Raw genomic sequence first — 26,522 nt, 5'->3', positions numbered from 1 at the left:
CAGTCAGACAGGTAAACACTAGGCTAGCCTACAGGCCAAGGCAGCTGCAGTAGTATGTATATGTTTACTGATCATCTCTCAGGTAATTTGTCCACGATGCAGTACCGTAGCACTCTTCAGAGTAGGGAGTGGGAAGAGAAAAAAAAAGTAGAGAGGAAAGGGTGTTGTGTGTGTATAGATGCACACTTGCTGTAAAGGGACGTCATAGCCGATCACACAGACGAACAGGGCTAACGTTACCAAAACATGGCGATGAAATAGTTTATGGACTATATGTCGGGAAATTACTTGGATGGTATCAACTATACTCTTAACTAAAGTATATATTTAGAAGTACGAACCAGCTCACATTCGTACAATTGGATCCGTACAGAAACTGTTTTTTTTCACCGTCGGTACAGGCAGTGCAAGGCGCGATCTGTGTCAACGCGAAAGGAGTGAAAGTTTGTGTTCAGATATCGAATGTCGGACATTCGACGTAGCTAGCTGGTTACATATGATATACTGACCGCGCCATTTGCTTGCTACGTCATTTGTGGAACATTAAGTCTCTGCAGGACGCGAATTACGGCCAGCTAGAATGCAAGCTTATTCAAAATAAATCTTATTTTTGATTTGTGCGTGGGTAGCTAGCTAGATACCGTTAACAGCTCTGCTGCAGACCACCTTCGTATTATTGCGCTGTTATTATTTAGCCAACAGCTAACTACCTAGCCAGGTAACTTAGCTAGCTACTTATTCTAACTTTTGTTTAATCTCACAAACATAATTGTATCGTGTAGTTAAACATTCAAAGTATATGTAGACGACCACTTCGTTCGAATTGTCATGCAACATATACGTATTAATATTGCCAAAATGAACGCATAGAGTGCAGCACAATATTGGGTCTCTAACGCAATGGGACTAGCTTGCTAGCTAACTGCATTTCGCCTTGCCGTTTTTGCGTCTGGTTGTTTATGTTAGCAAGTCGAGTCTCATAAGGTTCCCCCATATCTGTCTGAGCGGGACCTGACAGTGCAGGACACCGCTAAATTAAACATTGGGCCACCTGGATTTTCTACCGGCTGCTACTTTTTTTTACTAATTTACTACTTTTGCCAGTATGTCCGAAAACGCCCCCACACGAAGCTTGGATGACATCGACCTCGCAGCTTTGAGGGTAAGTACAGCGCGTGCCAAAGCTTCATTGATGATTGTCATTTTTGGAAACTTGCAACGACTAGTTTTCAGTTTTGACGAGCTTCCATCTAGCAAACGTTCTATTTAGGTTAAATGGCCAGTTGTGTGTAAAACGTGTTTTAGCTTTGACTGACGATAATCTTATTAGCAAGCAAGCAGTATTAGTATTTGCTGAGGGAGAGGCTGTACAGACACGCCTAGCGCCTAAATTGATGACGTTTGTCGCGCAGCGAGAGTCGAGTGGAGACGTACTGGTTCAGTCAGTCGTCCAAAACTGTCCACGCCAAACTTGGTGTAAAACCACGCCCACGAGAAACCTAGCAACATTTAAAGCAGCGCTGATTGGTCAGAGTTCGGTTGATCACTGTGACGAAGTAAAGGCGCGCGAGAGACGGAGGAAGTAGAGACAGAATCCCCACCAAAACATTTCCAGCCTTATCTTGCTTTTCCCGAATTTGTATATGAAGTTGCATTGAACTATGTAGATTTTTTTGTGTGAGTGATTGCAGCCAGTCTGACTGACCAGATGGATAGCATCAACATCACGGATAGTTGCGTTGTTTTTGGAGGTAGGTAAGCTGTGCAGACTTTTATTTAATGTTTGTTATTTGAATGCTCGGCAGACAAGTGTTATCAATCAATCAAATGTATTTATAAAGCCCTTTTCACACCAGCCAATGTCACAAAGTGCTATACAGAAACCCAGCCTAAAACAGCAAGCAATGCAGATGTAGAATCACAGTGGCTAGGAAAAACTCCCTAGAATGCAGGAACCTAGGAAGAAACCTAGAGAGGAACCAGGCTCTGAGGGGTGGCCAGTCCTCTTCTGGCTGTGCCAGGTTGAGATTATAACAGTACATGGCCAAGATGTTCAAACGTTCATAGATGACCAGCAGGGTCAAATAATAATAATCACAGTGGTTGTAGAGGGTGCAACAGGTCAGCACCTCAGGAATAAATGTCAGTTGGCTTTTCATAGCCGAGCATTCAGAGTTTGAGACAGCAGGTGCAGTAGAGAGAGAGAGTAGAAAAAAGCCGGTCCGGGACAAGGTAGCATGTTCGGGACAAGGTAGCATGTCCTGTGAACAGGTCAGGGTTCCATAGCCGCAGGCAGAACAGTTTAAACTGGAGCAGCAGCATGTCCAGGTGGACTGGGGACAGCAAGGTGCCATCAGACCAGGTAGTACTAGGGCTCAGGTCCTCCGGGAGGGGAAGGAGAGAGAGAATTAGAGGGAGCATACTTAAATTCACTAAGGACACCAGATAAGACAGGAGAATTACACCAGACATAAGACTGACCCTAGCCCCCGACACAAACTATTGCAGCGTAGATACTGGCGGCTGAGACAGGAGGGGTTGGGAGACACTGTGGCCCCGTCCGACGATACCCCCGGATACCCCCTTTCCGTTCACCTTCTCACCTCTGTGCCAGACTACACTCAATCATAGGACCTACTGAATAGTTGAGTCTTAAATAAAGACTTAAAGGTCGAGACCGAGTCTGTCTCTCACATGGATGCTGTCTAGTAGTGTGCGTTGTCTAGCATTAGCTTAGTGTGGTTATGTAAGTGTTAAAGAAAGGACTATTGAGAGACTTAGCTTATTAACATTTGTGCTAGTTGGCAACTAAAAGAGATGCTGCATAGCTAGCTCTAGCTGAATGGGTAAAGCAAGCTCCATTGATTCACAATTACTGACAATCATGTAATGTTAGCTACTGTATCTACAGAGTCACTTGCTTGCTTTTCGTTTCGCTGATTTCAAACAAGGCCAGGAAACTGCGTGTCTCCCACAATTCGTGGTATGGCAGGCACGAAACAAACTCAACTCCCCTTTGCGCTTTCTTCCTCTCAGGCACGTTTACTTCCTCACAGGGAACTTAAGAACTATGACCAATCAGTGTGGCTTTGAATGTTGCTAGGTTACCCGTGGGTGTGATTTTGCACCAAGTTTGACAAGGATAAAAAGGATTTGGCTGACTCAATTAAGTCCTGGTCAATAGGCTGTTGGTCGACCAAGATTTCTTTAGTCGAGCAGTAGCAACATTTAAAAATATATAATATCGTGTACAAGACCCCTGTCTGATTCGCACTGAGTGGACTGATCCATTGTGGAGGCCTTGAGGATGGCACTGTCAATCAGTCTAAGACGTGCTACTGAAATTGTATATGGTTATATTTCATAAAAACAATGGTGCAACGCTAATAAAAAAAATCATTTTATAACAATTGCGTGTTCTGCCTCGTTGGATAGCGGTCGCTCTCCACTAGAGGTCGACCGATTATTGGAGGATCAAAAAAAGCAGATGCGCATATATATACACTGCTCAAAAAAATAAAGGGCCTACGGCCTCCTCCACGTCTCCTGATGTACTGGCCTGTCTCCTGGTAGCGCCTCCATGCTCTGGACACTACGCTGACAGACACAGCAAACCTTCTTGCCACAGCTCGCATTGATGTGCCATCCTGGATGAGCTGCACTACCTGAGCCACTTGTGTGGGTTGTAGACTCCGTCTCATGCTACCACTAGAGTGAAAGCACCGCCAGCATTCAAAAGTGTCCAAAACATCAGCCAGGAAGCATAGGAACTGAGAAGTGGTCTGTGGTCACCACCTGCAGAACCACTCCTTTATTGGGGGTGTCTTGCTAATTGCCTATAATTTCCACCTTTTGTCTATTCCATTTGCACAACAGCATGTGAAATTTATTGTCAATCAGTGTTGCTTCCTAAGTGGACAGTTTGATTTCAAAGAAGTGTGATTGACTTGGAGTTACATTGTGTTGTTTAAGTGTTCCCTTTATTTTTTTGAGCAGTGTATATCCTCCACACAGCCTCCACACACACACACACTTGAAGTCAAAGTTTACATACACTTAGGTTGGAGTCATTAAAACTTGTTTTTCAACAACTCCACAAATTTCTTGTGAACAAACTACAGTTTTGGCAAGTCGGTTAGGACATCTACTTTGTGCATGACACAAGTATTTTTCCAACAATTGTTTAGACAGAGTGAATTATAAGTGAAAAAATCTATCACAATTCCAGTGATCAGAAGTTTACATACACTAAGCTGACTGTGCCTTTTAAACAGCTTGGAAAATTCCAGAAAATGATGTCATGGCTTTAGAAGCTTCTGATAGGCTAATTGACATCAATACCTGTGGATGTATTTCAAGGCCTACCTTCAAACTCAGTGCCTCTTTGCTTGACATCATGGGAAAATCAAAAGAAATCAGCCAAGACCTCAGAAAAAAAGTTGTAGACCTCCACAGGTCTGGTTCATCCTTGGGAGCAATGTCCAAACGCCTGAAGGTACCACGTTCATCTGTACAAACAAACGTTCATACCGCTCAGGAAGGAGACGCATTCTGTCTCCTAGAGATGAACGTACTTTGGTGCGAAAAGTGCAAATCAATCCCAGAACAACAGCAAAGGACCTTGTGATGATGCTGGAGGAAACAGGTACAGAAGTATCTATATCAACAGTAAAACAAGTCCTATATCGACAACCTGAAAGGCTGCTCAGCAAGGAAGAAGCCACTGCTCCAAAACCGCCATTAAAAAAAGCCAGACTATGGTTTGCAACTGCACATGGGGACAATGATCGTACTTTTTGGAGAAATGTCCTCTGGTCTGATGAAACAAAAATATAACTTTTTGAGCACAATGACCATTGTTATGTTTGGCGGAAAAAGGGTGACGCTTGCAAGCTGAAGAACACCATCCCAACCGTGAAGCACAGGGGTGGCAGCATCATGTTGTGGGGGTGCTTTGCTGCAGCAGGGACTGGTGCACTTCACAAAATAGATGGCATCATGAAGGTAAATTATGTGGATGTATTGAAGCAACATCAAGACATCAAATTTTATTTGTCACATACACATGGTCAGCAGATGTTAATGCGAGTGTAGCGAAATGCTTGTGCTTCTAGTTCCGACCATGCAGTAATATCTAACAAGTAATCTAACAATTACACAACAACTACCTTATACACACAAGTGTGAAGGAATGAATAAGAATATGTACATAAAAATATATGGATGAGCGATGGCCAAACGGCATAGGCCAGATGCAGTAGATGGTAGAGTACAGTATATACATATGAGATGAGTAATGTAGTGTATGTAAACATTATATAAGTGGCATTGTTTAAAGTGGCTAGTGATACATTTATTACATCCTATTTTTAATCATTAAAGTGGCTGTAAGAGTCTATGTTGGCAGCAGCCACTCAATGTTAGTGATGGCTGTTTAACAGTCTGATGGCCTTGAGATAGAAGCTGTTTTTCAGTCTCTCGGTCCCAGCTTTGATGCACCTGTACTGACCTCGCCTTCTGGATGATAGCGGGGTGAACAGGCAGTGGCTCGGGTGGTTGTTGTCCTTGATGATCTTTTTGGCCTTCCTGTGACATCGGGTGGTGTAGATGTCCTGGAGGGCAGGTAGTTTGCCCCCAGTGATGCGTTGTGCAGACCTCACTACCCTCTGGAGATTCTTACGGTTGTGGGCGGAGCAGTTGCCGTACCAGGCGGTGATACAGCCGGACAGGATGCTCTCGATTGTGCATCTGTAAAAGTTTGAGTGTTTTAGGTGACAAGCCAAATTTCTTCAGCCTCCTGAGGTTGAAGAGGCGCTGCTGCGCCTTCTTCACCACGCTGTCTGTGTGGGTGGACCATTTCAGTTTGTCCGTGATGTGTACGCCGAGGAACTTAACTTTCCACCTTCTCCACTACTGTCCCGTCGATGTGGATAGGGGGCTGCTCCCTCTGCTGTTTTCCTGAAGTCCACGATCATCTCCTTTGTTTTGTTGACATTGAGTGTAAGGTTATTTGTCAGGAAGTTAATGCTTGGCCGCAAATGGGTCTTCCAAATGGACAATGATCCCAAGCATACTTCCAAAGTTGTGGCAAAATGGCTTAAGGACAACAAAGTCAACGTATTGGAGTGGCCATCACAAAGCCCTGACATCAATCCTATAGAAAATTTGTGGGCAGAACTGAAAAAGCGTGCGCAAGCAAGGAAGCCTACAAGCCTGACTCAGCTACACTAGCTCTGTCAGGAGGAATGGGCCAAAATTCGCTCAAATTATTGTGGGAAGCTTGTGGAGGCTACCCTATCGTTTGACCCAAGTTCAACAATTTAAAGGCAATGCTACCAAATACTAATTGAGTGTATTTAAACTTCTGACCCACTGGTAATGAGATGAAAGAAATTAAAGCTGAAATAAATCATTCTCTCTACTATTATTCTGACATTTCACATTCTTAAAATAAAGTGGTGATCCTAACTGACCTAAGACATAGAATTTTTATATATATATTTGTAATAATGACAATTACAACGATACTGAATGAACACTTATTTTAACTTAATTTAATACATAAATAAAATCTATTTAGTCTCAAATAAATAATGAAACATGTTCAATTTGGTTTAAATAATGCAAAAACACAGTGTTGGAGAAAGTAAAAGTAGAATATGTGCCATGTAAAAAAGCTAACGTTTAAGTTCCTTGCTCAGAACATGAGAACACATGAAAGCTGGTGGTTCCTTTTAACATGAGTCTTCAATATTCCCAGTTAAGAAGTTTTAGGTTGTAGTTACTATAGGAATTAAGGACTTATCTCTCTATACCATTTGTATTTCATTTACCTTTGACTATTGGATGTTCTTATAGGCACTATATTATTGCCAGCCTAATCTCGGGAGTTGATAGGTTTGAAGTCATAAACAGAGCTGTGCTTCAAGCATTGTGAAGAGCTGCTGGCAAACGCAGGAAAGTGCTGTTTGAATGAATACTTACGAGCCTGCTGCTGCCTACCACTGCTCAGTCAGACTGCTCTATAAAATATCAAATCATAGACTTAATTATAATATAATGAACACAGAAATACGAGCGTTAGGTCATTAATATGGTCAAACCCGGAAACTATCATTTCGAAAACAAAACATTTATTCTTTCAGTGAAGTACGAGACCGTTCCGTATTTTATCAAACAGGTGGCAACCCTAAGTCTAAATATTGCTATTACATAATTATGTAAAATGTTGGCAAATTAATTACGGTCTTTGTTAGGAAGAAATGGTCTTCACACAGTTCGCAACGAGCCAGGCGGTCCAAACTGCTGCATATGACGCGAATGTGCTTTTGTTAAATCATCACCCATTTGGCAAAGTAGGCTGTGATTCGATGATAAATTAACAGGCACCACATCGATTATATGCAACGCAGAACAAGCTAGTTAATCTAGTAATATCATCAACCATGTGTAGTTAATTAGTGATTATGTTAAGATTGATTGTTTTTATAAGATAAGTTTAATGCTAGCTAGCAATTTACCTTGGCTCCTTGCTGCACTTGTGGAACAGATGGTCAGCCTGCCACGCAGTCTCCTCGTGGATTGCAATATAATCGGCATCCAAAAATGCAGATTACCGACTGTTATGAAAACTTGAAATAATCTCTAATTAATCGGCCATGCCGATTAATCGGTCAACCTCTACTCTCCACGGTTCTGAAATACATCAGTGCGCTGTTGAATTGGCGCCTTTTCCTAGAGCATGTTGCTTTGTGCATAATAACAAAGTTAACCAGCATATTGGTGTTGAGAACAATGCAGGGGAGGCAGCAGCAGAATGAGATGAGAACACAGCCCTTGACTTATTGTCTAAGAAAAGTGAGAAGCGAGGAAACCCAAACTTAATTAGGTCTATAATCCATAGCCTAACTTTTAAATGTGCCTGCCTTTCAATATATCTACAGAAATAAGACTGAACCTGCATCTGTTGCCTGTTTGAGTGTTTAATAGCCTACTGATTCCGTGAACACCAAGCCTCACGCAATGACATATCAAGTAAACAATTTTTAAAAATTTGTCTGTTTTAAATTTTTGCTTTGCTGTAATAAAGGCTTGACACTTTTTTTTCTCCATTAGAACAGGCTCTGGTAATATTTATAATTTATTTAGTGTTTAGACTTCCAAATTGTCAAATATTATATTTATAATAATAACGCAATTTTAATTTTTCTCATTATTAATGTCATTATCATTAGTAGGCTTAGTATAGAAGCCTTGTATAACCACCATTAAGCTGTAGGCCTAAGAGCGGATCCTGTTGAGTCCTTAATACCATAGCTTACTTAGGCCTTTATTTCAATACTTCTATAGGCTACTGTATCAATCATTCATTCATTCATTAATGTCATCACACATTATGTGATGACATAATGTGAGTCATTCATTATGAGTCATTCATGATTTGAAATGCAATCAAGCGTTTTAGTTTTTAAAATAAAGCAAGCCTAGAATAATTAGCTTAAACAAGAATAAACTGTTCCATTTAGAAAATTGCATTCACGAATGAATGCGACTGTTGTAATTAGACTGCTGTAATAAAGGCTTAACAAAAAAAAGTTACAACAGACTCTCTGGTATGCTTATACTTTATTTATTGTTTACATTGTACGATATAATTTTTCTGATCATTTTGAAATCTATACAGCACCTGTTTGACACACACAATATGCACACAGCGCATGCTCCTTACCTTATTTTTCTTGATCTCCAGTATTTTCCACAACTAGTCACATTTATTCCACACATCTGACTTTCCCTTTACCTCCTGAGCAACCTGTAAATATTCCCCTTTTTCGAGTTTATTTGTCATGTCCTCTGCATCCATTTGACTGTCACATTTAGAGTTTGTTATAACCAATTTATTGATGTGGGGCGATTTGGGAAGCCATCAGCCACTAAATAATATAATAATACTCGTAGGAAAGGTTTTCATCTTAAGCACACAATCTGTTGGTACTATACGATTAGAATGGTTCAAAATGTAAGTAAAATAGCACAATTTAAAAAATATATTGCACATGGAAACCAAATGAGGGTGGTCTATGGTGATAGGTGGGATGGGCTGAGAATGGCTAAGGGGTGGGGTTAAAGAGCTTATGTTTGGTAATTTATTATAATGTGATTGCTTTATATAAAAGTACCACGTACCGGTTGAAAGTTTAGACACACCTACTCATTCAAGGGGTTTTCTTTATTTTTTACTTTTTTCTGCATTGTAGATTTAATAGTGACAATATCAAAGCCATGAACTAACACACATGGAATCATGTAGTAACCAAAAAAGTGTTTAAAAAATCGAAATATATTCAGATTCTTCAAAGTAGCCACCCTTTGCCTTTGACAGCTTGGCATTCTCTCAACCAGCTTCATGAGGTAGTCACCTGTAATGCTTTTGCAACCGTCTTGAAGGAGTTCCCACATATGCTGAGCACTTATTGGCTGCTTTTCCTTCATTCGATCAAACTCATCCCAAGCCATCTCATTTGGGTTGAGGTCGGGTGATTGTGGAGGCCTGGTTATCTGATGCAGCACTCCATCGATCTCCTTCTTGGTCAAATAGCCCTTACACAGCCTGGAGGTGTGTTGGGTTATTGTCCTGTTGAAAAACAAATGATGGTCCCACTAAGCGCAAACCAGATGGGATGGCGTATCGCTGCAGAATGCTGTGGTAGCCATGCTGGTTAAGTGTGCCTTGAATTCTATATAAGTAACCGACAGTGTCACCAGCAATGCACCTTGAGTGGCGCAACGGTCTAAAGAACTGCATCTGAGTGCTAGAGGCGTCACCACTACAGACCCTGTTTCGATTCCAGGCTGTTTCAAATCCGGCCGTATTGGAAGTCCCATAGGGCGGCTCACAATTGGCCCAGCATCTTCCGGTTAGGGTTTGGCCGGGCTAGGCCATTATGTAAATAAGAATCTGTTCTTAATTGACTTGCCAAGTAAAATAAAGGTTAAATAAAAATAAAACCATCACACCTCCTACTCCATGCTTCACGATGGGAACCACACATGCAGAGATAATCCGTTCAACTGCTCTGCATCTCACAAAGACATGGCGGTTAGAACCAAAAATCAAAAATTTTGAGTAATCAGACCAAAGGACAGATTTCTACCGGTCTAATGTTTGTTGCTCGTGTTTCTTGGCCCAAGCAAGTCTCTTCTTCTTATTGGTGTCCTTTAGTAGTGGTTTCTTTGCAGCAATTCTACCATGAAGGCCTGACTCACACAGTCTCCTCTGAACAGTTGATGTTGTGATGTCTGTTACTTGAACTCTGTGAAGCATTTGGGCTGCATTCTGAGGTGCAGTTAACTCTAATGAACGTATCCTCTGCAGCAGAGCTAACTCTGGGTCTTCCTTTTCTGTGGCAGTCCTCATGAGAGCCAGTTTCATCATAGCGCTTGATGGTTTTTGCGACTGTACTTGAAGAAACTTTCAAAGGTCTTGAAAATGTTCGGATTATCTGACTTCCATGTCTTGAAGTAATGATGAACTGTTGTTTCTCTGCTTATTTGAGCTGTTCTTGCCATAATATGGACTTGGTCTTTTACCAAATAGGCTATCTTCTGTATACCACCCCTACCTTGTCACAACACAACTGATTGGCTCAAACTTATTAAGAAGGAAAAAAATTCCACAAATTAACTTTTAACAAGGCACTCCTGTTAATTGAAATGCATTCCAGGTGACTACCTGATGAAGCTGGTTGAGAGAATGTCAAGAGTGTACAAAGCTGCCATCAAGGCAAAGGGTGGCTACTTTGAAGAATCTCAAATCTATTTTGATTTGTTTAACACTTTTTTGCTTACTACATGGTTCCATTTGTGTTATTTCAAAGTTTTGATGTCTTCACTATTATTCTTCAATGTAGAAAATAGTCAAAACAAAAACCCTTGAATGAGTAGGGGTGTCCAAACATTTGACTGGTACTGGACATACATGGGCAATATTGATGGAACTTTTTGGCAGATATTGTGCTTTTCAATTGAATTCTGGCTAAGGGTGGGATAATGTGGATTTGATTGGATAGAGCTTGAGCTGTCTGATAATTGAGATTTGTTTGATAGTATTTGGTGAAACAGGTGAAAAATATATGCACTTTCAGAATTGTTTGGTGAGCTGCTGGTAGCTTGCGATCAACCTGTTGGAGACCCCTGATCTAGCTTCTTTCATCTCCTTACTGCGGCAAGCAGGAGCGAAATATACGCTGCCCCGTGTTGTTGGCTTGCAGCGCAAAATCTCCCCCATTGAGCAGGGTAGACTGTATCACGGTGACATCCAGATGGTTACTACCAATAATATAAAAACGTATTTCTCGTTTAGGCTGCAATCCTACTCTAAATAAAATAAAGTGGGGTGGAACAAATTGGAGATGGTGACTAGGGCTGTTACGGTGACCGTGTTATTGTTATTATTATTATTATTACGAGTCATGAAGGCAGTCAAATTCCACGTGACTGTTTAGTCACGGTAATTAGGCTTCTCCAAGCTCTGATGCTGCTGATGGTCATTAGTATCCTACCAAACGTGCTAACTGCTTGGTACTCAGCACTCCATTGTCTCTCTAACCACTCTGACATCAATGCAAATGTGATCGAAAATCTAATCAAACACTTAATGAGACCCCATGAGCTCATGTTGCGCAACATTTCAATAGGCTATGCAATTGCATGAGGCCTATTATATTTATTTCTCAACTTCCCTAATATTAAGCACATTGCTTCTCTTTATAACAGCAGTATAGCCTACTTGGCTGGCATGAAAATGAACCACGGGAAAAGTGCCCTCCATTTGCTATTTATTTAGTGCATTTTTCCCCTGCCCCTGTTTCGAGACGACAGGTGCATGATTAATGGTCCATTCTAAATCAAAACAATTTTCAGACATTATTTAGTATATGTAAAGACACGATTAAATCAAGAATAGTCTGATGGGTAACAATATTAGCTTATCACTTGTGAATTATACATAATCACCTGTGAATGATGCCCCGCGTAAGGCAAGAAACAATGCCTTTTTTTGTGCGACTTTTTCGAATCATGTCGCGCACCTCATGTAGCCTAGTCCATAGGCCTATATGTTTTGATAAGGTTTGTATCACAACTAAAGATGGCAAATAACTTTTTAAAATTAAGCACATTCATCCGCTTTACAAGGGGTGTAGAGCCTAACTGGCATACATAAGCAGCGAGTGAGTTTCAAGTTTGTGGAAGGTCATTTTCACCATTAAAAATGCACCTTCATAATAAAAGCATTACATGCATAATCACATTTGCGGTCACTTTTGATAATCGTGTTTTCCCGCTAATGGAACATTTGTGCAAATTGCTGTGCTTATAATGTGAAGAAATAAACTATTAGGTTATCAACATTGCGTCAAACATTTTTGGGGATGCTAGTGGATGTATTAATTTGGGATTTATCGCATCCCACAACTGTCCCAGACTATGTTTGGAATGTTTCTTTCTCACACAGAATAGAAAGGTCAACTTTTGTACTATGGGGATCTTAGTGCTTTTTCTGTTCGTTAGGCCGACTCATCTTGTTGGCTGAAAAAGTAAATGTGGACAGTTCTTCCAATATCTTCAATATGCACCTCGGAATTGGATAAGGACGTGCGCAGCTGCGTCGCCGATGTGTCTTGCTTCACTTGTAGCCTGTGAGAGAGACCCGATCACGTGATGAAGAGCCATGTGAGTGAGAGGTGCTTCGGCGCATACAGAGAAGTGGGTGCTGTATGCTATAATTATTATATTTAGCCCAAGGGCACAACGGCCACTAGCCGCAAAAGGCATGGATGTTTTTTTGTGGGCATTACGGCCACACAAAGGGGATGCCGCCTGGAAATTCAAGGCATTATCAAGTGCTTGTCAAATTGGGAATGAGAGACTGATGAAATGTGTACAGCCTGTGTAAAAATATCAAAGCAGAGCTCATGCCTTTCATGCAACTTTTTTCAAATCCTCATTAGTCGCATCATGCTGCCTTACAATGTATTACAAATCAAAATGATATAGCCCAACATTTGTATAACTGAAGTTACATTGATAACTTGAAATTAAGCATATAGGGTACCTATTTCTTTGTTAACCTCAACACAGAATAGCCGCTCTCCCTCAAGTCATTTGGAGAAAATATCCTTTCTATTTTATTCAGCTTTGTTCAATTGTATTCTTCATACTATAAAATAATATAAAACAATCCATGGAATTCTAAGCAAATCTTGTCTGCTTAGTGTAGCACACAGCCATATGGCATAGCTAGATCAGGACCTGACATAAGGACAACTCAGAATATGCTATTCTTTTCTTCTGAAATAGACTACATTTTCTTATCATGTTTCTTTAGACCTGTCTAAAATACATTATGGATTTATTGTGAAGGTGTAGGCTATATTACATGGATTTATTAGACTTTTTAAAACACAAAGATCCAATGGCTTTTAAAATTAGAAGATAAACAAATCCAGATCCTCGGTCGCTGACTTTCCGGGACCAGATACCTTTTAAGGTATCTGTAAAATGAGATTAATTTGTAATGTGGGCCATCATTTGAGGTTGGCCATTCTAATACCATGATCTGGGTGTCAGTATATAGTCAAACAAAGACTAAGGAGCATCTAACAGGGTGGAGTATAGTTTGATAAAGGGAGATTTTAATATCTCTCACCAACACACTCTAGCAATTTCAGTACAACGAGTTACAGACCAGACCTCTCCAGGCAATGCTATTTAATTCTCCATTTTGAGAGAGGGCTCTGAGAGGGATGATTCACTTGAGCTTATTGTTTGATAGCTGTCCTTATAACACCCACTCTGCCTGCTGCACATCCACACACACACACACACACACACACACACACACACACACACACACACACACACACACACACACACATTCACATAGCTTACAAGTAGAACCTACAGTAGGCTAGTAATAGTGCATGACTAGGACTTCTCTTTATGTAGAAGACTCAGATTCTAGTGGTGTAGTTAGTAGAATAGGCTAAATTCTTCATGAGACCCCACACCAGAAAATGTCAGGTGGTCTGACAAGTGTCAACACACATTGAATCGCCCCCTTACAGATACCGTTGTTGTTTTTCATTATTTGATGTTTTTGATGGTAGTGTAAGTCTAAAGACCTAATTATTTGTGATTGTGATATACTTACTTGTCCAGGGAGAGAGGAATATTCAAATTGTCAGATCTGGTTTTCTCTAGGTAAGTACACAGACATCAAGGGAGTCTTCTGACACACACAAAGATCCAACAGTATTGTCAATGGATAGAGTTTGCACTTCTGCACCCAAGTTAAGTTGACGGAAGTGAAGTTACCAGTTGGTCCACAGTGTGTTGCTCTCATGCTCTGTCTGTGATCAGTGTTGACAGTTTGTTGCTGGTACAGCCCTCCGCACTCCTTAGCTTTAATACAGCTCCACCCTCCCCCTCAATCTCTTTATTTCTTCCCTCTCTTCTCACTGCATTGGACGTGGGCGATGCTGCCATCTCTCCTCCCTCTGGATGATTGCATTAGCCTCCTCTATTCCATCGTCCCCTGTCATTTCATTCATTTCCCCTATTTTGAACACTTGTACTCAAGAGCTTTTACTCCAACCCTTTTGTCAGTCTGTTGATCCTGCTCCTAGTGCTCCTCTTACACACAGCATGGATGCACTAATTGGACCGTTTGTCATTCCCACTGTTTATTTCATATTTTTCTTTCAAACCCCTAGCCCTAATGCTCACATCTATGTATGTATGCCTCATTCTCTTGTACACCTCTCTCTCACCTCTCCTTGTATGATTTATCTCTGTTAAAGACAAACACTGGAAAAAGTCAGGAATTGACAGACCCATTATTGAAACAATATGAAAGCAGGATGGTCACCCTGTACATTTCCAACCTAAAGCAGCAAGTCCACCGTCCAAAGATCCTACACAGACCATATTGAATCACACTGTGAAAGTGGAACTGGGTGTCCCCCTTTTTTTTCTTTTTAATTTTTTCAGAGAAAAATGCGATGACTGATTTTAATATTTAGTTTGAAGTAGCCATAATGAATGTCACCTGTGGTTTTTATCTTATGGTGAGGGAAAAAATAGTGAAGTCAATTACTCCCTTCCCTATAACGCAAGTGGTGGATGGATGATGTCTAGAGCTTTTATGTGGCTCAAAACATCTCTATCTCTCTGGCCTCCTTATTTGTGGGGTCAAGGCCTACAGTGCCTTCAAAGTATTCATACCCCGTAGCACTCACTCATGTCATCATGAAGTGCTTTGAGAAGCTAGTCAAGGATCATATCACCTCCACCTTACCTGTCACCATAGACCCACTTCAATTTGCTTACCGCCCCAATAGATCCACAGACGATGCAATTGCCATAACACTGCACACTGCCCTATCCCTTCTGGACAAGAGGAATACCTATGTAAGAATGCTGTTCATTGACAATAGCTCAGCATTCAACACCATAGTACCCTCCAAGCTCATCATTAAGCTAGAGGCCCTGGGTCTCAACCCCGCCCTGTGCAATTAGGTCCTGCACTTCCTGACGGGCCGCCCCCAGGTGGTGAAGGTAGGAAACATCTCCACTTCGCTGATCCTCAACACTGGGGCCCCACAAGGGTGTGTGCTCAGCTCCCTTTTGTACTCCCTGTTCACCCATGACTGCGTGGCCATGCACGCCTCCAACTCAATCATCAAGTTTGCAGATGACACAACAGTAGTAGGCTTGATTGTCAACAACGATGAGACAGCCTACAGGGAGAAGGTAAGGGCACTCGGAGTGTGGTGTCAGCAAAACAACCTCTCACTCAATGTCAACAAAACAAAGGAGATGATCGTGGACTTCAGGAAACAGCAGAGGGAGCACCCCCCTATCCACATCAACGGGACAGCAGTGGAGAAGGTGGAAAGTTTTGACTTCATCTGCGTACACATCACGGACAAACTGAAATGGTCCACCCACAGAGACCATATGGTGAAGAAGGCACAACAGCGCCTCTTCCCTCATGAGGCTGAAGAAATATGGCTTGTCACCTAAAACCCTCACAAACTTTTACAGATGCACAATTGAGAGCATCCTGTCGGGCTGTATCACCGCCTGGTACGGCAACTGCACCACCCACAACCGCGAGGCAAACTACCTGCCCTCCAGGACACCTACAGCACCCGATGTCACAGGAAGGCCAAAAAGATCATCAATGACAACAACCACCCGAGCTATTGCTTGTTCACCCCGCTACCACCCAGAAGGCGAGGTCAATACAGGTACATCAAAGCTGGGTCCGAGAGACTGAAAAACAGCTTCTATCTCAAGGCCATCAGACTGTTAAACAGCCATCACTAACACATACAGACTTGAAATTATTGGCCACTTTAATAAATGGATCACTAGTCACTTTAATAATGTTTACATATCTTGCATTACTCATCTCATGTGTGTATACTGTACTTTATACCATCTATTGCATCTTGCCTGTGCCGATCTGTCATTGCTCATCCATATATTTATATGTTAATATTAAAATCCTTTACTTAGATTTGTGTGTATTATGTAGTTGTGGAATTGTTAGATTACGTTAGATATTGCTGCACTGTCGGAACTAGATGCACAAACATTTCGCTACACTCGCAATAACATCTGCGAACCATGTGTATGTGACCAATAATATTTGATTTGATACCGCTTTACTTATTCCACATTTTGTTCTATTACAGCTGGAATCTATTTTATTAAATATATATTTTTTCTCTCGCACATCTACACACCCCATAATGACAAAATGAAAATGTTTTTAGATATTTTTGCAAATCTATTGAAAATGTTAATGCAAAAATATCTAATTTATGTAAATATTCACACCTCTGGGTCAATACTTTGTAGAAGCACCTTTGACAGCGATTGCAGCTGTGAGTCTTTCTGGGTAAGTCTCTAAGAGCTTTTCACACCTGGATTGTGCAACATTTGGCCATTTTTATTATTAAAAAAATTATTCAAGCTCTGTCAAATTGGTTGTTGATCATTCCTAGACGACTATTTTCAAATCTTGCCTTAGATTTACATCAAAACTGTGTTGTATTGGATTTGCCACAAACATAACACTTTGTATTCAGGACAAAAAGTGCATTGCTTTGACATGTTTTTTGCAGTATTACTTTGTGTGTGTGTGGGCCAGTGACAAATCGCAATTGAATCCATTTTAAATTCAGGCTGTATCACAACAACATTTTGAAAAAGTAGAGGTGTATGAATACTTTCTGAAGGCACTCCATGTGCTCACCATGTCTGTCTCGTCATCTTGTCTCTCAGTCCATCTGGCCTGGTGGTCTGGTGTGTCTCTCTCTGACAATCTTAGTGAATCTGTCCATCTTTTTCTCAGGACCCAGCAGGGATCTTTGAGCTGGTGGAGGTCGTTGGCAATGGGACCTATGGACAGGTGTACAAGGTAAGACAAGACGTATAGATGGGGCTTGGATCAGCGATCCAGCGTAGGTGAGAGACACTGAACCGCCGATTTTAAGCTTATATTGAGGCTGTTTGAGTGTCTCCCCTTATCAAACCCTCGTTGTGGTAGTAAGTCTGAGATTAGGATTAATGCAGCTGTGTTGGACCACGCTGAGGCTGTCAGTCTGAGGACCTGAGAAGACTGGTAGTAGTAATGAGAAGATGGAGAGAACTAAAAAGTAGAGCTGAAGAGAAAATGATGTGGTGAAACGTACAGTATAATCACTCTCAAAACAGATTAAACCAGGGCAGAGTTCCTTTAACTATTTGAGAATTTTTGCTCAAAGTTAGGATGTATTTTTAGAGCTGACATCTGCTGTTACTAGCCTTCAGCTTCTTGTTTTGATTGATTGACCAGTTGAGACAGGGGTTCTCAAACTTTTTGGGACCTGGAACCCCTTTTGTGATAGCAAATTAATCATTGACCCCCTCATAATCATAATACAACTCGAGTGAGATAAAAATAGCATACAAGAAGTTCTACTATGACTTTGGCAGGGCATGACCGGAGGAACCAAGTCTCGGGCCCTTGGAAGGAACTTTTTTTAGGAACATTTTCGAAAATTGTATTTTGCTGTTTTCAAGCTAATTTTCTGCAATTCTACACATTTTGTCATGGAGCAGAGTTTTTGTTGTTGCTTCTTTCTGGTTAAAATCCTGCAATTTGATATATTTTGAGGGAGAGAGAAAAAATGAGGCAATTTTGAAGCTTGAATTACAGTGCATTTATGTTTAAAAAAAAAGAAAAAAAACATTAAGGGGAATACAATAAGTATTAAGTAAAATTTGTATAATTGTTGGAGTACTGTGAAAACCAATATCCCTATGAGCATCCCAGGCCCATTGCCCAGGGTTAAGAGCATACATTTTTGACTAAAGGAGCTATATGTCATATTTTTGCATTGTAACTTCAGAAAATGTCCTTAATATACCTACAGTAATAGTGTAATGATGGTGTTTCACAATATTTACCCCCCAAAAATACTATTGGGTACACACAAAATTGCATTCTAATGAAGCATACTTCTTATTGGTGTGTGTTTGCTAGCCCCAGTCTATTTGACAACGAGACGGCCCATCTTTTGTTGACCAATAAGAAGGCTGCACCATTTTCTCTGTGCCAAGAACATTTTTTTGTGAAAAAAATCATTTCACTATTACTGTAGATATATTGAAGACATTTTCTGAAATTACAATGCAAAAATATGACATTGTAATACAATATAATAATATTAAAGGTACTGTGTATAAACTTATTCCATGGATCCCTTGGCCAAAATTAGTTTAATCTGTTAGTAATATTCATTAAAAAAAGCAATGAAAAATAAATAAATAATATATATTTATTTTGAGATCTGTCCGCAGACCTCCTGCAGTACCTCCGCAGACACCACTTTAAGAACCCCTGAGTTAAGATGATCAAGTCTACTCTGCCTTTATTCAGGGGCGTCATGTTAAGACGGGCCAGCTGGCTGCCATCAAGGTAATGGACGTGACAGAGGAAGAAGAGGAAGAGATCAAGGCTGAGATCAACATGCTGAAGAAGTACAGCCATCACCGCAATATTGCCACCTACTACGGAGCTTTCGTCAAGAAGAGCCCACCTGGACATGATGACCATCTCTGGGTCAGTGTGATGGCTGTTGCCCCTGTCTGGTAGTATAATCTGAGGGAGAGCTTCATTATTTAATGGGCTGTGTCTGATATCCATGAATGGCTTAATGCACAGAAACAGGCAGCATTATTTATTACAGTGAACATTGCCGTGTGTCTGTGTGTATTTATGTGTGCTAAGTTCCGTCCTGTTTGTGTATAGCTGGTGATGGAGTTCTGTGGGGCGGGCTCCGTGACAGACCTAGTGAAGAACACCAAGGGTAACTCTCTGAAGGAGGACTGGATCGCTTACATCTGCAGAGAAATCCTCAGGGTGAAAAACCACACTACACCCAACCATAGAACCATTACACAACAGTCTTTAGGCCAAGCACCCGCGTAAATCCCTACAGTGGAAAAGCACCATTACAGACTCCCTCCAGAGGGTGTCGAACCCCTGACTGAACTCTGACCTCTTTGATACCCAGGGCCTCTCGCACCTCCACCAACACAAGGTCATCCACAGAGACATCAAGGGACAGAACGTGCTGCTGACAGAGAACGCAGAGGTCAAACTCGGTGAGAGGATGGATGCTAAACTGTTCATGTGTTTGCTCTGCTGCTTCTTGTGTGTTATCTACATGGTTTATATGTACAGTGTGTGGGCTTGTTGTGATGAATATGTAATCCTGAGCTCTATACTATCAATCTAGTTTGAGGAGTTAGTGAGGTAACTTTGGTCAACTCTGAGTTCAACTCAGGATAACCGGGACGACAAAATTGTCTCACCTTTTAGCCAGGTACATTTCTATGGCAACGAATCCTTCAGATGTAATCTGGTCCGCGGCAGGCTAACTCGGGGCTAACTACATTTATACTGAATGTAGTGTCTGAGCGGCGAGTTGAGGACAAATGAAATCAGATTCCCTCCCTCAGATTACGTCATCATCCCCTTCACCTGAACAGCTTCTACCCCCAAGCCATAAGACTGATACATAGTTAGGTATATACTTAACCAATAGCTACTCGCACGATCTGCATTGACCCGTTTTGCACTCTTTTGACTCATCTAAAAGCTGTTACTGTTTATCTATCCTATTGCCTAGTCACTTTATACCTATCTATATGTTCATGTCTACCTCAATAACCTTGTACCCCTGCACATTGACTTGGTACTGGTACCCTGTGTATTTATTCCTTGTGTTATTATTTTTCTATTATTTCTCTTTTTCTCTCTGCATTGTTGGGAAGGGCCCGTAAGTAATTATTTCACTCTTAGTCTAGAAATTTTGTTTACGAAGCATGTAACAAATACAATTTGATTACATTTTTATAAATTTGATTTTGATTTGAAGAACACAACTGATTAAATATTTTATTAATCAAACGTGTTTTTGTGTGTAGAGAAATACCTATCACATTGCACATTTAGTAATGACAAATGCACATCACGCACAGAAACTTTTGTTTGACTTAATACAATTCTTTTATCAATAGGAAAAAGGTGCTCATATATTGATAACCACCTCAAAACACACAATTAATAAAATAAGGATGCAATTTCTAAAAGTCTCTTTCACACGATAGCCTGCTGATTTTGCAAGATACATTTTCTTTAAATGTAAACGTGGCACTGACTCAATGAAGAGTTTGGCATTCAACTAGCCATGTACAACATGCACGTGCAGTTACAAGCCTGCTAGAGTTCGCGGCAGGCAGTCAAGCAATATCCACCGTTATAGTACGGATGAAGCCTGAGCTAGAATGGGAAGCTAACTGAAGCTGGCTAGCTTTAGAAAACGCTGAGTAGATCTAGCTTGCAGGAGGTATACCCCTCTGCTCTTTGTGCCTGTAAGTTACCCTCCAGTGTGTGTTTACAGCAGCTTTCCTCAGTCTAAACATTGACTCACCCTCAGGCACACTATGTATTTGTATTATTTCTTTATCTACAACTTAACTAAATCACGACTTGAAGCGGAAGTCATAAAAGATAATCGTTGCTAATATTCTACTACTAATACTGACTTCTGTCCTCTCCATTGTGGCTAGTGGACTTTGGGGTGAGTGCTCAGCTGGACAGGACTGTGGGGCGCAGGAACACCTTCATCGGTACGCCTTATTGGATGGCCCCTGAGGTCATCGCCTGTGACGAGAACCCTGACTCCACCTATGACTACAGGGTAATGACCCCTTTCCATCCTAACGTGTGTCTATGTCTGTGTTTGAGAGTGGCTACTAATTCTCACTGGTGTGTCCACAGAGTGATATCTGGTCCCTGGGGATCACAGCCATAGAGACGGCAGAGGGAGCTCCTCGTAAGTACAGTACAGTGAACCCACACACACATCTGACTCCACTTTATTACCCTATTAATCTACAAACACACACACACAGCCACGAAACAGCTTTATCTCCAGCTCTCAAGAACACATTCCGCATAACATAAACCTGCAGTGGAGAGATTGAATAATCTTCCTCCTGTCTCATTACTGGCCCATAAATCAAGCCCTGTGTTTAAGAGGTGGCTCATTCACCACTGTGCTGCTCATGTAAGATAGGAGGTGGGGGGGCTATTGATCTGTGGCGCTAGATTGCCTACTCTATATCAAATCGCAAAGCACTACAAGCACATACAGTGCCTTCAGAAAGTATTTGTACCCCTTGACTTATTCCACATTTTGTGTTACAGACTGAATTCAAGATGTATAAAATATATTTATGTTCTTGCCCATCTACACACAATACCCCATAATGACAGTGAAAATATGTTTTTGGAAATGTTAGCAAATTTATTGAAACGAAATGCAGATATCTAATTTACATAAGTATTCACACCCCTTTGCTATGACACTCCAAATTGAGCTCCGGTGTATCCAATTTCCTTTTATCTTCCTTTAGATGTCACTACAACTTCATCCACCTGTGGCCAATTCAATTGTTTGGACATGATTTAGAAAGAAGCACACTGGTCTATATAAGGTCCTACGGTTGACCGTGCATGTCAGAGCAGAGACTATACCATATACCAAGTTAAAGAAACTGTCTGTAGATCTCAGAGAGAATTGTGATGAGGCATATCTGGTGAAGGGTATAAAACAATTTCTAGAATGCTAAACATTTCCAAGAGCACAGTGGTATCCATCATTGGGAAACGGAAAAAATATGGAACTACCAACACTGCCTAGAGCTGACTGTCCAACCAAACTGAGCAACTGGATAAGAAGGAACTTTGTCAGGGGGGTGACCAAGAACCCAATAACCACTCTGACAGAACTACAGAGTTTTTGGGCTGAGATGGGAGAACCTGCCAGAAAGACAACTGTCTCGACAGCATTTCACCAAGCTAGGCCCACCCACTTGGGAGACTGGCCCACCCACTGGGGAGCTAGGCCCAGCTAATCAGAATTTGTTTTTCCCCACAAAATGGCTTTATTACAGACATGAATACTTGTCATTTTCATCAGCTGTCTGGGTGGCTGGTCTCAGACGATCCCGCAGGTGAAGAAGCCTGATGTGGAGTTCCTGGGCTGACGTGGTACATGTAGTCTACGGTTGTGATGCCGGTTGGACGTAATACCAAAATCTCTAAAACCACGTTGGAGGCGGCTTATGGTAGAGAAATTAACATGACATTTTCTGGCAGCAGCTCTGGTGGTCATTCCTGCAGTCAGCATGCCAGTTGCATGCTCCCTCAACTTGAGACATCTGTGGCATTGGGTTTTGTGACAAAACTGCCCATTTTAGAGTGGCCTTTTATTGTCCCCAGCACAAGGTACACCTGTGTAATGATCATGCTGTTTAATGAGCTTGATATGCCACACCTGTCAGGTGGATGGATTATCTTGGCAAAGGAGAAATGCTCACTATCCGGGATGTAAACTAATTTGTTCAATATAATACATTTTGAATTCAGGCTGTAACACAACAAAATGTGGAATAATTCAAGGGGTATGAGTACTTTCTAAAGGCACTGTATCACTATCACTTAAGAGATTGTGCACAAATATTTAATTTTAAAAGCCAGTGATATTAAATGAAGAGCCCTCTAATATAGACCACATGAAAAATGCAATAAATCAGGTTTTTTATATGAATGAAGGCTTGCTAAAATTAAGCATTTTGACATAACCCTCTGTGCACCCTTTGTGACTTCAAGGAAGATTTTAACCCACTTAAATTTCACCATCATTGTAAAACCCTAGTTATGATGTTGCATTGACAAGGTCATTTTTGGCAATTTATTATTTATTTAGTGTTATTATTGGTTCCTTTTAAGGTCAGATAAAAAAACTGTACCCTCAATTTAAGGACAACTCTGTTAGGTGAACTGAATGCATTTTAATATGGTGAAACTATTCCTTAAAAAAACAAAAAAACAATACCAAACAGACATTTAACATCTTATGGTCACACCCTAGTGTAAAAGCAGGTGAGCTGGCGCTACTCTTTTTGGCCAAGTTCTGGTGTTTTGTGGTGGAAAACTGAGCGTGTCAAGCATACCACGTCAACCCTGTTATCCATAGCTAGACAGGCTAGAAATGTTTTCATTTCATTTATGAAGCTTGCAATCAATTTCCTCTCGCTGTTGCATACAAGCTTCCATTCCCCCTGTCTCAAGGGGATTTATGGCATATTTTTTGTTTGTATTATCTTTTACCAGATCTAATGTGTTATTCTTCTACATTCATTTCACATTTCCACAAACTACAAAGTGTTTCCTTTCAAATGGTATCAAGAATATGCATATCCTTGCTTCAGGTCCTGAGCTACAGGCAGTTAGATTTGAGTATGCCATATTAGGCGAAAACATTTTAAAAAAAGGGTCCGATCCTTAAAATGAAATCGCCAACCCCGTTACTTTACTTGGCACTTACTATAGTAATTTAGTTTATTTAACCTCTTGAGATGGGAAAACAAATTGGTGTGGTGTGCCGTCATTAATTATGCAACATGGACTTACATTCTCACTAATACTGTGTTAGTTTCTATTGGTTACTGTGGGATACTACTGGCTAATTGTAAGATAGCATTGCTGTTTTTTTTCAAAACCTTACCAAACCACCCTGTGGTCTGACATGAGCAGACTAGTTTCACTAATTTGAACAAACCGACATACATTCTGTTGTGTTGACTAGATGTGCAAAACAGGTGAAATGTGCCCGTCTGTACAGGTATCACAAGTTTCCACAGATGCACACACAAAACATATACAGCACAAACCTTATACATGTCGAGAGTAAGGAATAGCCAACTTAAACTGGTCATGTAATCATTGTGTAGTCACAAAGTTCTGAAATGAAAACCACTGAATGCCTTGGGCCGTATCAGAAGTACCGCCAGTATATGCATTCTAGAATGCATTTTAATGTTGAGCTGATAACCTAACCAGACAGGTTTTGCTAGCTACGCTGGGAAGACAAGGAGTAACAGTGTTGCTCAAACAAGACAATGGGGCAATAGGTGTGAGCGAACAAAGTAAGGATTGGGATTAGGAAGACCACAGATATTGACTGGGAGTAGCTAGGCTATTAGTGTCACAATTCTCTGCATAGAATTATGTGATCCATTACAAGTGTATACTGTATAGTAATATACTACTGGTATTTATACTGTATAATAATATACTACTGGTATTTAAATTCTGTTTTGACTTAAATGCTTGGTGGGTATAATACCAATCCATGATACCTTTCCCCCATACCTCTTGCTCTCTCTCCACCTCCAGCTCTGTGTGATATGCACCCTATGAGAGCTCTGTTCCTCATCCCGAGGAACCCCCCTCCCAAACTCAAGTCCAAGAAGTGGTGAGTGTGCTACTTAGATTCTGCTGTTATTTTTTCTGAAACTTCAGTTTTATTTTAGGACATAGCTATTTTGTCTTGACTCCCCTCACTGCCCATCCCTTCCTCTGCAGTGATAAGATTCCTTCCTTACCCTAGCCCTGCTGCGCTTTACGGAACTATTTACATCCAACACCAGCTGGCCATGGATTCCTTTCATACACTGTACTTACCACTGGAAGTTCAGTGGCATGTCAGAAATGTTATCACTGAGACTAAGTCAAGATTAGGGGTGTGGCGGTCATGACTTTTTCTCAGTTGGTTATTGTCATGCAAAAGTCTGCCAGTCTCACGGTAATTTACCGTTAATTAACATAAACACATTTAGTATCTCCAGGCCTCAACACATACAAGCCGCTGATACACGCCTTTGGAACATCTACATTAAAACGTAGTATAATAGTATAATATATCAATTGAATATACACCACTACAATAAATCCACTATTTATTTTAGTCAGGTCTAAAGAAACATTATGATATGAATAAAATGTATTTCAGAAGAACAGAATATGAGTTGGCCTACTGTAGGCGTATGTTATTTGGCTATGCTCCTGCTTTAGGCTTGTTCATTTAGCTGACAAGATATTCTTATGTCCCGTGCCATTATTTTATTTTATAGTAAGAAGAATATAATTGAACTTAGCTGAATAAAGTAGAAAGGATATTTTTACCATTACAGAGCAAGTGCGCATATGAAGTGGCTATGTTGAGCGTAGAAGTGATACTTTGAAACAAGTCCTATATGCTAGATTTAGAGTTATTTGACAACTTTAGTTGTGAATGATACAGACCTTTTAGAATGCCTTAGAAATCAATACATATATGGGCTGCATGATGCTACTATAGGCTATTGATGGTTTGAGAAAGTAGCAACAACAACTTGTGCTCTGTTCCTTGCCTCATCAGTCAGTTAACATGACCTTCGTGAATTCTGAAGCCTTTATGTGCTTATTTTGATTACATACATGCTTCAAAATTCACAAAAGGATCTCATAGAACTCTTCTAAGCCTGTGTTTACCACAGGCCTTATTTTCGGTGTTTATCCCCCCAAAAACTATTATTTCACAATGAATTCCCCCATAGCAATGATTGAACGAACCAAAGGTAAGTCATTTCCGTTTTTTAGGACTACAAACTGGGGATCTCTATTAGTCCAGTAGTCACCAACCAGTCGATATCCAAGGCATTCCTAGTTGATCACCAAACATTTCTGTACAAAGCCCAATGATAAAAGCCCTGCATTCCCATGAAAGTACCAGTGAAAGATCTACCTAAAGGAGCACTGTTGTACATTGCCACTTTAAATGTATGGACACTGACTGTCTTTCTGTCTCTATTTCACTCTCCCACGCACACAGACCTTTCCTGTTCTTCTCTTTTTCTGAACACTCATCTTGGGATAGTTTTCATTCCCAGTTACATGTGACCTACAGGAGATACCAGGCCTCCTAAAAGTCCCACTCACACCAGCTGTCCCATCTCTGTCCACCAAACAGATGTTACTCAACACCCTCCTCTGCCTCACCTGACTCTGA

General features: G+C 40.8%; 1 protein-coding gene across 7 annotated transcripts in view; it reads left to right on the top strand.

Moving 5' to 3' along the window:
• Positions 1 to 4: 4 nt before the first annotated feature.
• The window catches only part of LOC129868487 (misshapen-like kinase 1), a 94,675-nt gene continuing 68,157 nt past the window's right edge, over positions 5 to 26,522 (top strand). For 5 of the 7 annotated variants that reach the window (XM_055942513.1, XM_055942508.1, XM_055942510.1 and 2 more), the window contains exons 1-8: positions 6 to 1,162; positions 17,426 to 17,491; positions 18,995 to 19,177; positions 19,367 to 19,477; positions 19,632 to 19,722; positions 21,193 to 21,323; positions 21,404 to 21,458; positions 24,869 to 24,947. In XM_055942513.1, coding sequence (XP_055798488.1) covers positions 1,106 to 1,162; positions 17,426 to 17,491; positions 18,995 to 19,177; positions 19,367 to 19,477; positions 19,632 to 19,722; positions 21,193 to 21,323; positions 21,404 to 21,458; positions 24,869 to 24,947 — 773 coding nt within the window. In that variant the 5' untranslated portion in view covers positions 6 to 1,105. Of the gene's footprint in view, positions 1,163 to 1,193; positions 1,752 to 17,425; positions 17,492 to 18,994; positions 19,178 to 19,366; positions 19,478 to 19,631; positions 19,723 to 21,192; positions 21,324 to 21,403; positions 21,459 to 24,868; positions 24,948 to 26,522 lie in introns of those variants that run through there. The other 2 variants (XM_055942512.1, XM_055942511.1) reach the window with 2 other exon arrangements.

This window comes from Salvelinus fontinalis, chromosome 13 (assembly GCF_029448725.1).
Source record: "Salvelinus fontinalis isolate EN_2023a chromosome 13, ASM2944872v1, whole genome shotgun sequence".
NCBI classification, from domain to species: domain Eukaryota; kingdom Metazoa; phylum Chordata; class Actinopteri; order Salmoniformes; family Salmonidae; genus Salvelinus; species Salvelinus fontinalis.
The sequence above is the reverse complement of the archived record's forward strand: the minus strand, read 5'-3'. Positions and strand labels throughout refer to the sequence as shown.